This window comes from Scyliorhinus torazame, chromosome 8 (assembly GCF_047496885.1).
Source record: "Scyliorhinus torazame isolate Kashiwa2021f chromosome 8, sScyTor2.1, whole genome shotgun sequence".
Lineage (NCBI taxonomy): Eukaryota > Metazoa > Chordata > Chondrichthyes > Carcharhiniformes > Scyliorhinidae > Scyliorhinus > Scyliorhinus torazame.
Genome location: NC_092714.1, coordinates 209718194 through 209731114, shown reverse-complemented (window position 1 = coordinate 209731114; position 12921 = coordinate 209718194). Strand labels below are relative to the sequence as shown.

Sequence of the window (12921 nt, the reverse complement as noted above, 5' to 3'; positions counted from 1 at the left end):
CGGGAGCGTGTGGAGTCGTTCGTCGCGGCATTCCCGATCGCGCAAATCTGCGCACAACAGCCGCAGCAGCCACTTGTTAATAACGCCGGCTGCAAGCGGCCTTCAAAATGGCCGCGAACATGTAAAAAAAATGCGGCCGCATTCCACATGCGTGCCAGATCATTTGCGCGCATGCGCATATGCAGTTTTTTGTTTTACAAGTTTGGGGGGGTTTTATTCATTTCTTTTATTCATTTAATTTTTATTTTTTTCATTTTATTTTTGTTGACAAGTTGGGGGGGGGGGGTTTATTTGATAAAATTTTACAGGAACAAAATGCAGAACTTTGGACAGATGGAGACTCCATACTTTCCGACACCGGAAGGCTTCACCTTCATCCAACAGGTTCCATTGGAGGAGCGTGTACGAGGGCCAAAGGGACCCAAAACCATTTCCACCATTTTTATCAGCAGCAAACAAGGTAAGAGAAAATGGTGGGTCGCGCAGGTCGGCCGGCATGGGTCGTGAAGGTCGGCTGGGTCGCATCCTGAAGGTTGGCCGGTTGGTAAAAATGGGTCCCCGGAAAAAAAGTTTGAAGAACACTGACCTGGAGGATCCCCACCAAGTCACTCACCATCCTGACTTGGAAATATATTGCCGTTCCTTCACTGTCATTGGGGCAAAATCCTGAAACTCCCTCCCTAACAGCACAGTGGCTGTACCTACACCCCAAGGACTGCAGCAGTTCACGAAGACAACTCACGACCACCTTCTGAAGGGCAACTAGGGGTGGGTAATAAATGCTGGTCTAACCAGCAACGCCCGTACCCCGTAAATGAATTTAAGAAAACAATGGCGTACCGCTTAATAGATATTTAATAGCACCTTGTTACCACCTTTTTTTAAAAAAGGAGGCATCATGAAAAGATAAAAGGAAAATTACAACTTCAGTCTTCCCCCATTTTAAACTTCAGGTGAGAAATTACTGTTTGTAATGTAGCCAATATAGCCCAGATTTTGCAGTTGTAATGCAACAAAACTGTCAGTGTTCACTTTCAGTATAACTGTGAAACTGACAGCAATGTTTAGTGTCCGCCAGAAACAAGGAAGTTCTTTCAGGGTGCTTTGATGAAGTACCCACAGATGAAAATCTTCTGAAATCACTTGATTTGCCATGAATGATAATAATCTTTATTGTCACAAGTAGGCTTACATTATTAACACTGCAATGAAGTTACTGTGAAAATCCCCTAGTCGCCACATTCGGGTACACTAAGGCAGAATTCAGAATGTCCAATTCACCTAACAAGCATGTCTTTCGGGACTTGTGGGTGGAAGCTGGAGCACCTGGAGGAAACCCACACAGACACAGGGAGAACATGCAGACTCCGCAGACAGTGACCCAAGCAGGGAATCGAACCGAAGACCCTGGTGCTGTGAAGCAACAGTGCAACCACTGTGCTACCGTGCCCCCCTTACTTCTGCTTGGTGCTATTAGTCCTGCCTCAAAATTATTTGACAAGTTACACCTTGTTGAATGAGTCATAACTGGGCCTTTAAACAGCATACAGGTTGAGTATCTCTTATCCAAAATCCTTGGGGCCGATTTCTGATAATTTCTGCTTGTGGATACCTCATATAGGGCTACTTACATTACAACATTTCTAGCCTGGGGTGGGTCTAATGTAAATAAGAAAGCTAGAAATGGAAGATGTATCACTGAATCATAAGTACAGAGTGGCTGTAATATGCTCCTACCCGCTGTGCCATCTCCGATTCTGCATGTAGAAGAGAGTTCCCATACTAAAGGTCAGTTGCGTTCAGCGAGGTTTGTGTCGGTCTGGGTCATGTCGACCAGAATCAGAGACTTCCTGCGCTGAAGGTCAGGTGTGGTTGGCAATGTTTGATCCAGCTCAGGACAGGGACCTCCTCCTGCACCATAGGCTGATGAGGCTAAAAAGAAAATGTCCAGCTTTGGGATATACTCTCTGGCCTGGAAAAGCTAATTTTATATTTGTGAAATGCCAAATGATAAAAAGCTTCTAACTTAACTCCAGGCTTATGTCCCAATATTTATTCAATTTTGCAGTTTGTTAAATTATTACCTGAAGGATAATCAGTTTCTGGTTTGTTGTCTGTGAGAATTCTTAAGTGTGACTGGCTGCTTACACTGCTTGACAACAGTATCATTACTGGACACTAGGATCAAAGTTACATCAGGAAAGAGATCTTTGCGGGAAGTACTATTGCTTCGCCATTGACTGAAATCCAAGCCATTGATTGGTGTTTTGTCAGCAACAATTCAGCAACATGCCAAATCATTGGCCTTTTTGCCTTTCTAATTGCATAGGAATTGATCATGTATAATTTGTGCATTTATGATTGAAGCAGAGACAACATACAGCTGTTAGTAACTAACAATATAACCACAGAATCAAATTGAGGTCAATATGAATGGAATTAATTAGCTGTCCAATAAAAAGTATGCCATTCCAGACACTCATTGGCATGTTCTCTTTGCTGCTGTCATATAGCTTCAGTTCATCTTCATAGGATGTCAACTTACATGCCAGAAAGTTGTTCAGCCTTGCCTGCCTGAGATCCAAGACCAAAGTGTGCCAAATCCTCATCAGAAAGTTGCTTTACACTGATGATGCTGCACTAGCATTCCACACCAAGGAACACCTTCAGGGGCAACTGGAAAGACTCTCTCATGCCTGTAAAGAACTTGGTTTGACCATCAGTATCAGGAAGATAAATGTCATGGTCCAGAATATTGCCAAATCACCATCAGCAGTGACAATCTCTGGGGGTTGCTGATAGCTTCACATATTTTTTTAAATTATAAATTTAGAGTACCCAATTCATTTTTTCCAAATAAGGGGCAATTTAGCGTGGCCAATCCATCTACCCTGCACATATTTGGGTTGTGGGGGCGAAACCCACGCAACATGTTGAGAATGTGCAAATTCTACACGGATGTAACCCAGAGCCGGGTTGAAACCTTGGACCTGAGCGCCATGAGGCAGCAGTGCTAACCACTCCACCACCGTGCTGTCCAGCTTCACATAGCTAGGCTCCATGATCACAGCAATCTCACTTGTTGAAATCAACACGAGTCATAAAAGCTGTAGCTGTTATGTCCAAGCTGAGTAGAGAGCGTAGAATAACAGCAACTTGACTGAGAAATCAAATCAAATAAGTCTGCCATGCTTGGGTCCTCAATGCATTCCTCTACAGTAGTGAGATCTGGACAACAAATGCTAATCAGTCTCAGACGTATCCTTGGCAACGTTTATCAGGACAAGGACATCAACTCGAGGTCCTGAAGCATCCTCAGTTGGAGGAAGAACAACAAAAAAAAAATGGACTATATTATTATACCTGTTTGCGTGTGGTGGTTTTTTGAAACAAAAACGTATATTTACTGTGTGCATTTCTTAAAGGATAGTGAAAAGGTGAAAAATGAAACCATCTTGAAGTTGATGGGGTTTTTTTCTTGGGGGGGGGGGGGGGGGGGAGGTGTCATGTGAGGGTATCTTTAAGAAATGGGTGTTTAAGAAGTGTAACTTTAAGAAATGGGTGTTTATCAGTGATGTCAGAGTGTGGGTGGAGCTGGGCTGTCGGTCAACTTTTTACTTTCGTTTTAGGCTGTTTGCTGCAGGGTGTGTTTTTGTTTCGTTTTCAGAGCTACAGTCACAGCCAGAAGGTGTACGAGTCTCTCTCTGTAATCTAAAAACTGTAAATCGATCCTTTGGTGATTTAAAACTAATAACTGCTCTCAGTAGTGACTTTAACCTGATGTGCTTCTGTTAAAAGTCATTTTTTAAGTCTTATGGGTGTTAAAAGGACAGCTTAAGGATTACTTAGTGTTCCTTCGGGGTTATATTTGAATTGATGGTTGCTAAGATGTTCACTGTATGTTTTAAAAAGGTTAACTTGAGTTCATTGAATAAACATTGTTTTGCTTTAAAAAGTACTTTTCCATTCCTGCTGTAGAGTGGGCCGTATGCTCCCCATCCCACAATCTATTAAAAGTTGTGGGTCAGGTGAATTCCATGATACACTTTGGGGTTCTCTAACAGTGGCCCATAACAGTGTCCATATCTCTGCTAGAAAGACGCTTGCAAGCAAGATAGGAAGTTGGCAGGCATCAGAGCAGACAACTGGGTGATAATCACCAATAGCCGTGACCTCTGGTGGATGACTGGCAGAAATGAGGAGGCAAGGAAGGCTCAACTGGCTTTAAAAAGGCACAGAGGAAAGAGGGGCCGGTAAATTTTGCACCTTCTCAACCCATTGCCTTTATTTGCAGGAAATGTGGCAGAGACTGCCAAGAGAGAGTGGGGCTCCTGAGCCACACCAGTTGATACTTAACACTAGGATGGCCAAGGTACAAATTATTGACTCATGAGATGCAAGGCAGCAAAAGCGATGTCAGACATATCATATCAACTGTGATCCTGAAACAATGGGGAATAACCTATCCCAAAAGTTCTACTGAAAGGTTTCAACTGAATGTAGTATTAAAGATGCACTGCAAAAGACGCCTATCTGCTCTGTTGTGAAGTGTTGCAACACTTTGATATTTTTAGATGGTCATTTAAGCAGGGTGAAAGAGATCAGTGAAAATGGTGACGAAACAACATTGTCTGCTTTCCCATGTTTACAGATCTAGCAAAATGGTATGCAAGGTGTTTTATGCTTTTACCATTTTAAACAAGATTGAAATGGATGCCCAAGTATTCTTTGCCTCATTGAATACTATTTTGTTTTATCGTACATACACTGTATTTATAGTGCCGAAAGAGCTATACATATGAAGCAATTCAAATATTCATACTGGGGGGAGGGGAAGAGATGGCATCAGCCCATGTAAAAAACATCTTATTTTATTATTTCCATTACTTTAACTCTATTGCAATCAGTTCCCTTACATTTTTCTGTAAGGCGGCAGTTGCAACACTGAAGTACACCATCTTCTGCTGTGGGACTGTACAGGAAAACTTGTCAGGATCAGTCTCACTCATTTAATTGTGGAATGGAGTCAATATGAGTTCATCATATTTTTTGAAAAATAGTGGTCCACATCATTCAGCCCGCAGCCTACGGGGAAGAAATGTGGAATTTGAATCCGAATTGAACAAAGCAGTGTTTGAAAAATGAATTCCATTTATAACCTTCATAAATGTATCCTCTCGAAAGAATCAGCAATTTAAAAATTCCTGTGAATCTAAAGACAAACCAACAGCAATTAGCTTCTAATTAACCTCAGACTGTGCCTTTTACACTCTGTTAGATTTTGTGGCTTTTCCACATTATCAAAACAATGCATTCTAAATTACATGCTATAATATTCCTGCCTTTATATTCTCAGACGGCCCATGTGTAATGCCATAGTAAACTGAAAAGAAGTATAAAATATATATAGTTTTTAAATCCATGTCTGCATGGATTTCCTGCTGATTTTGTTTGCATTCAGTGTTCTAATGTCCACTTATGTAATGGAAACTGCCTATGTAAATTAATGGGAAGATGTAATTGCTACGATAAGTTTACATAGCAATTTTCATAATAAATATGGGCATTGGAATTAAAATGGAAGAACAAAAATTAAGACAATCTTTTAAATGTGGACTTCAGGCCCTCAACTCATTATTGGCATCTCACACCCAAAAACTATACATTATTTTGTAAGACCAAACTTACATTTATAAATGCCTTTCATGTCCTAAGGACATTCCAAATTAAATAACTGTAGCTTCTAGCTACATAGTCAACTTTAATGAGATGAATGATCAGGTAATGTACCTTAGTAATGTGGATTGATTCATAAATGTTGCCCAGAACACAGAACTCCACTGCTCTTCTTAAAACAGTGCGGTGGGATTCACCATGGACAGTTTAACATCTCATCTTAAAGAGAGTGCCCCCTACCTTACTGTATTCCCTCCACACAGTACTGAAATGTCAGCCTACATCATATGCCCAAGTCTTTGAAGCGGGACCCGAACCCACAAACCCATATATCAGAAACAAAGGTGATACCACTGAGCAAAGACTCGAATACACTAATGATCTTCTTCTCACTTTTTCTGCCCGAAGGCAGATTCTTGGTGACTATTTGCCAAACCACAGTAAAGTGCTGGGAATCTACCTCAGCTGGAACAGGGATATATCCCTGTGCTGCTGGCACTAAACTGGTCCACAAGCTAGTCATCTAGCCATCTGAGCTAATCCCACCGCACCTCCCCCCCAGCTCCATACACTACTGACAAAGAATTAAACGTTATTTACATGAGCGCTTGACAAAACTTTAACAAGTGGGTAGAGAAAAAGAAAAAGCTGTATGTAAACAACCACATTAATAATGGTGTGATTAATCAATTTAATCACAAATAAACACATGTATGATGATGCTACGACAATCACTTCTGTTCTTCAGAGGCAGATAAATTTAGGATTTTAACATGACCTTTTTTGCACATCTGCACTGAATCTTGGCAAGTTAAGAAAAACTGATTTGCTTCTACATGATAGCTCTGAGGCATCAAAGGCTTGATATAACAAATTACTTTGAGCATAATGACTATTATATAGGCAAATGTGGAAAGTATACATACTATGATCTATGGGCCTTAGGGAATCTATAAAGGTTATCTGATTTCTCTCCATCTGGGACTGTACATATCAAGAGCATGGTGCAAGAAATTTTGTATATTTTTCCAATGTTTACTGGCTTATTTCTGATGCTACTTAATAAGAAAAAACACACCCTGCAATGATAGCAGTGTTTTTCTTTAGAGGAGCAAACAAAGTATTTTATAAGTTGGCGCAAAGACACCCAGAAGTGTGCAAATGACTCCAGGGGGTCCCATGCATACTAATTTTGAAAAGCAAAATCCTACAAATCACAATGGTAGCACTTATTTAGGGGAAAGTGTTGATCAGGACAATGGATGAACTCCCTGCTCTTCTTGAAATAGTGTCATTAAGATTTTTAAGATACACACTGAACAAGAACATAGAACAAGATGGTGCTTCTGTTTAACATTTCATCTAAAGTAACTGCATCCCAAAGAATGTATCCTTACTTCAGTACTATACAATGGTCTCCATCTAGATTAATTGCTCAAATTCTGGAGCAGGGCTCGGGCCAAATAACTTGTTTCAATAGTTACATTGTTATTAACTAAGCTAACCTGCCACTTTTGGGCAGGTTGAGCACTAACTTTGGAAAAAGCAAAATGCTTTTTGGGAAAGTAAAACATTTTTTTTTATAGCTACCCACTGATTTCACTAGCATAAAACTAATAGGAAGCCCCTTTAAAGCTGAATCTTTACAATTTATAACTTTCATTCATGGATGGATTTCATTGGCATATCACACAAACAAAATCATGATACTCCTTTGCAATTTATATTTACAATTTCATGTAAAGCAGTCGTTTGTCATTAGCTTTTCATAGTTCGGAACTTCAGTTCAAATCCAGCCCTGGTTAATTAGATGAATGTATTTTCGCCCTGTTGACTATAAAGGGTTCTATGCGTGCATAGGTCAAATCTCCCAAGTCACTTCCCATACTGTATTAACTAAGGCTGTGGCAAATTAAAATCTGTAGCACTGGTGTAATGAGGGCCCTCTCCCATTACTAGCCTGGGAGTGTTCAATGCTACAACATTTGCATTAGATAGCATCATTAACATAGTAAAACTTCCCAAGATGCTTTAACAGGATCATTGATAAAACTGAAAATGTACCAACACCAATATGTTTGATCATTTTACTGGCCCGTAACTTCCTCAGAGTGGCAATCTCCAGCAGATTGGCACTCTCGACAGACTTGTCCATGTTGAAATTGCAAAGCCTGGGCAGCACGGTGGCGCAGTGATTAACAGTGCTGCCTCACGGTGCAGAGGTCCCAGGTTCGATCCTGGCTCTGGGTCACCGTCCGTGTGTGGAGTTTGCACATTCTCCCCGGGTTTGCGTGAATTTTGCTTCCACAACCCAAAGATGGACAGGGTTGAAGGATTGGCCATGCTAAATTGTCCCTTAATTGGAAAAAATTAATTGGTTGCTCTAACCCATTTAAAAAAAAGAAAGTAGGGGGGTTGTCCCGTGCGAGGCTGGGTTTGGATGCTTAAATAGTTACTCTGGGATTAGAACTTTTTTCCCCCCAACTAACAGAGTAACTATCAGAGTAAAACTGGCAGAACCATCCAAAGTTAGCGATTTGAATCGCTTCAGGTGGATGGTTCCCAGCCCAGAGTGGTTGTCCAGAGAAAGTTAGCACTTCTGGTCACTTGCCGGGTAAACCCTTATGTGGGAATTTTCTAGAGGCATTCCCAGCACATCATTCGGGTTCCCCTTAAATGTGACGCCGGGGAATTAGGAAGTTAAGAGTCATTGAGGATTATTTTTTGCACAAAGATCAATCAAGGTTATTGAGGATTTGTTTTAAAAGCCAATCGACTTCAATGTTGTGCTAATACCTTTACTCTGCGATACAGCTTTCACTGCAAAGACAAACCAAAGCCATCAGCATTCCACTTTAACACTATGCAGCTCAAAACTATATTTGAGAGTTAAGTCTGTTAAGGAATATGGAGGAAAGGGTGGTGTGTGCGCTTCAACCGGAAGGCGTTTCTCCCCTCAAGGACCTGGGAGCTCCAGTCCCCACCAACTCCCTTACCCGGCCTAACCTCCGACACAGAGGTCACCCCCCCCCCCCCACTCCCAACCCCCCCAGGGCATCCTGATGTCCGGTCCCAGGACTTCAGCTCAGGCAAGGTGCAACAGTATCTCTTCCGGCCAATGTAGTGCTGTGGCTGAATGGGCCGGAGAGGTTGGTTGACAGCTATCCAAAGAGGGGCTTCCTGTCCAAGGACGGACGGATGTCCCACCTACTGCCAATCAACACGGAATTGAGTGGGCACCAAGCATTCGCCATCCTGAAAATTCAGGCCCAAGTATTGTTTCTATGATATTTTGCAGTTCAACTGCAGAAATGTCACACAGCAGCCACTAGACTTGATCAAAGTCCTAGTGACAACACCGTACAAAGAATCCATTGAGTAACATAAATTCTTTTGAAAATATGAAGAATATATACAAATATTTTTATGTTACCGAAGAAAATCAAAATACAAGCATCTACAAATGTTAGTGACACAGTTTCAACAGTATCTTAAATCCTCTATTATTTCATAAAGGTCTTATTAAATGACTTTGTGGGAACAATCCAAAAACCAACTCACTATACTTATTTCCACAGCTAAAGAGGAATGATACCTCATGTGGTATAGGTTTTGGGAAGTTGGTTCCTGTTAAGAGGTATTGCTGTATAACCCATTAATATCATGGCATTTCTTCCTTTTAAAATTAAATAATCTTGATAACAATTCAACTTTGCTTCGACATTCCCACCACTAGAGAGAAGGGCAGGGGGTTCATCCAGTGACCTGGGCAAAATTCTTCCCTCATTGAATGCCATGAAATTTGAGTCTATGGTGCTGGAGGAGACTGAAAGGTTATCAGATTTCTTGGATTACAGGACAGACAAACGTAGAATACTGTGAACATTATCGTGACGTGATTTAGTGATCAGTACTAAGACTGCTCCATGCCAACATCCTTCTGTTTCAGGAGTATATTAGTACATAAAGGTGCTAAAACTTTCCTATAATTAAGAGTTCAATGATATTGATAGCGATATGGAATAGGGAACAAAATTTTGAAATACTGTCACTTTGCAAGTTTAAATCAAGACACTGGTAGAAGAATGGGAAATCAAAATTGGTCATGCTGGAAAGAATACTTTAGAATGTAAACCTGGTAGCAACTATCATATATTACAACAGAAACTATCTTATTCGATCAGACAAACATACAAATTAGGAGGAGTAAGCCATTGAGTCCTTAAGAGCCTGCTCTGCCATTTGATAAGACCGTGACTGATCTGATTATGGCCAAAACTCCACTTTCCTGCCTACTGCCATATCCTTTGACTCCCTTGTTAATTAAGAATTTATCTCACTCTGCCTTAACAATATTCAATGACCCTCACTCTTTAGATGAAGAGAATTCCACATACTCATGACACCGCCAGGAAAATATTCTCAACTCTGTCGAAAATGGGAGATAGCTTATTTTTAAATTGTGCCCCTAGATCTAGCATCTCTCACAAAGGGATACATCTTAATATATTCTGTCCATTCTTCTGATATGCCACTAGTGTTCAAGTCATTATACACTTTTTCTTTCAATTTGATACTACCTTGAACTTCCGTAGTGAGCCACGGATGGCACATCCTTCTCCTAGAGTCTTCCTTTATCACTGGAATGAGTGTTATACTCCTTAAAAGATCTGGCACTAGGTCATTTCGACTGACCTAACATCTTAAGGTGATTTCACGGTTCACTTGAGCCAGTTTTGTCTTCAGACGCTCATAATTGTCCTTATTTAAGCTTAAAACACTTGTCTTAGAGTCACCCTTCTTTCCCTCAAACAGGGTGCAAAATTCAATGTCATGATCACTGTTACCTAGCTCCTTTTGGCTTTCATCACAAAGAAAAGCATTCGAGCCTAGAAGTGGTGTAGAGACCAATCGTAAAGCTAATTACTACTGTAAGAGAACTGACATGAAGGAAAATTTGAAAACCTTTCCCTCCAGCCCTGAAAGGAAACAAATATTAGGGAGAAGTATTTCATAGGTATACAAAACACATGAAATAGGAAAGATTCTTCAATAACCTGCATTTATATAGTACCTTTAATGTAGCAAATGTTCAAAGGCACTTCTCAGGAGAGCGATTGTACCATATTTTACAGCAAGTCACCCAAGGAGATATTAGGATAGGTACCCAAATGCTTGGTCAAAGAGGTAGGTTTAAAGTGGTGCCCTGATGGTAGAGAGCACTACTTCAAAATACAACTGCAGGACTAAATAAACACAGGCATAAATGGGTGAAAGGCAAGTTCAAAGCTGATATCAGGGAACCCACAGTATGATCTTTTTGGGTAGTGTAGTAGAAACAGATACTGTGATGGATGTCATAAGTATCTATGGAAACAAAGAGCAAGACTGTCTGAATGGCCTCTCTCTTATGTATTTATCTTATGACTAGAAAACACAGGATTTATCAAACATTGCTAATAGATAGCTAAGATCTCAAATTAACAATGCAACCTATTTTTATGGATATCAGTCTGAAAAAGGTGCATTGTTTCTTGTGTTTAAATGGGCCTGGAATAAGGAAACTCAATTGAGAACATTAGAAATAGGAGCTGAAGTCGGCCATTTGGCCCCAAGAACCTGTGTGCCATCCAGCAAGATCACAGCTGATCTTCTACTTCAACCCCTACTTGCTGCATTATCCCTAGTTTTTAATCCCCTTAGCAGCCAAAAATCTATTAAACTCTGTCTTGAATTTAATCAACTCAGGATTTTCTAGACTAGAGTGTTCCAAAGACCCACAACTCTGAGCGAAGACATTTATATTCATCTCAGTGTTAAATGGCCAACTCTATATTGAGTCTCCCCCAAAGGCTATGTACTATTCACTCGATGGTACCTAACAATCCTATTTTATGGGGCAATTTCCACCAGACGATCTTTTGCAACAAGTATTTAAGGTACAGAAAATTTACCTTGAAAGGTTCTGCAAGTCATCTCCCCTGTCTTGTAACAAAAGGTAAGTGAACCAATATTCTGCAGTACAGTACCTTACAGCATAAATACTCCACCCGTGGCTATCTGATGTCTTTGACGTGACACTTTCTAAGATCCAAGATCCTTCAGCAAGAAATACCTTTAGTATCAATCAGCAGAGAAGAATAGTTGAACATTTTTGGTTTGGAACCCATCTCCGAGAGACCCTGATTGAAGCATCATACCCTCAGTGTGAACAGGTCTTTCTCTCCCAATGGACCTGTTGATCCTTTGGAGCATTTTTATTCGAGGCGGCCGGCAGCCCCCTCTCCCCTCTCTCTGTTACTGAACTGGCTGTGCCTCCAACAGCCAGGGCTCTGATCCTGGCCTGGCCGCGGTCTGACAGGCGAGCCCCCTCCCCCGGTTTACCTACTGGCCCCGGCACGGGATTCAATACTACCCACTAAATGCACAGCCGGCTACCTTTCGTCGAAGTATCGGACCAGCAGCCAGACGATGAGCGGCAGGTTGTCCCTCTCGTTGTAGGTGGGCAACAGCACCGAGTACCTATCGCCCCGCTGCTTCTCAGCGCCCTCCCCGCTCGCCATGTTGGAGTCTCTGCTCCGACAGGAAGTCGGTGCCTCACCTCAAACAATCCCCCCCAGCCGCTGCGGGAGGGATGAAAGTGTCCGCTCTGACGGCCTGAGCCCCACAATGTGCAAACATCTGATTTACAACAAAACTCAACATCAAATAGCAGCAGATGGGCGAGAAACCTGCACTGACATACAGAAACCTACAGTTGCACCAACAGAAAGAGGGAAAAGACTGGCTTGCAAAGAACCATCAGCCTTTTCTTGACAAAAAGCATGAGCACACTCCTCCGAGAGTCCTCTCTGCACTGCTGACTGTTTTCAGCCACTGTTATATATTTTGGTTATTAGTTAGAAATAATCACACTTTGGACTCAAGATGCTGGAGCTAGCTTCCTCGAGTATATTTCTTTCAGCGCTCCATGTGGCTGCTAGACCGATATATTGGACCAAATTTTTCAATCAGTGGTGATGCTGCACGCATCACTGCTGACTGGAGATCGTTGCGTGCATACCCTTTCGTGCACTTTCAACCAGGACTTTCTGAACTTGGCTGGAACAACAAATCCTCTGCGCAGCCATGTATGGAGAGGAATAGCGAAGTGGGCATGCCACTTTTTTGAGACATTGGCTGCAGTATTTTGTTAAGTTTTCAGTCTTTCAATGGGGTTTCTGGGTGGGTGGGTGGGGAACTGAA

General features: G+C 41.5%; 1 protein-coding gene across 2 annotated transcripts in view; it reads right to left on the bottom strand.

Moving 5' to 3' along the window:
- dpm1 (dolichyl-phosphate mannosyltransferase subunit 1, catalytic) overlaps positions 1-12291 on the bottom strand; it is a 128982-nt gene extending 116691 nt beyond the window's left edge. For both annotated transcript variants that reach the window (XM_072514721.1, XM_072514722.1), the window contains exon 1: positions 12115-12291. In XM_072514721.1, coding sequence (XP_072370822.1) covers positions 12115-12239 — 125 coding nt within the window. In that variant the 5' untranslated portion in view covers positions 12240-12291. The remainder of the gene's footprint in view (positions 1-12114) is intronic.
- Between the last annotated feature and the right edge of the window lie 630 nt (positions 12292-12921).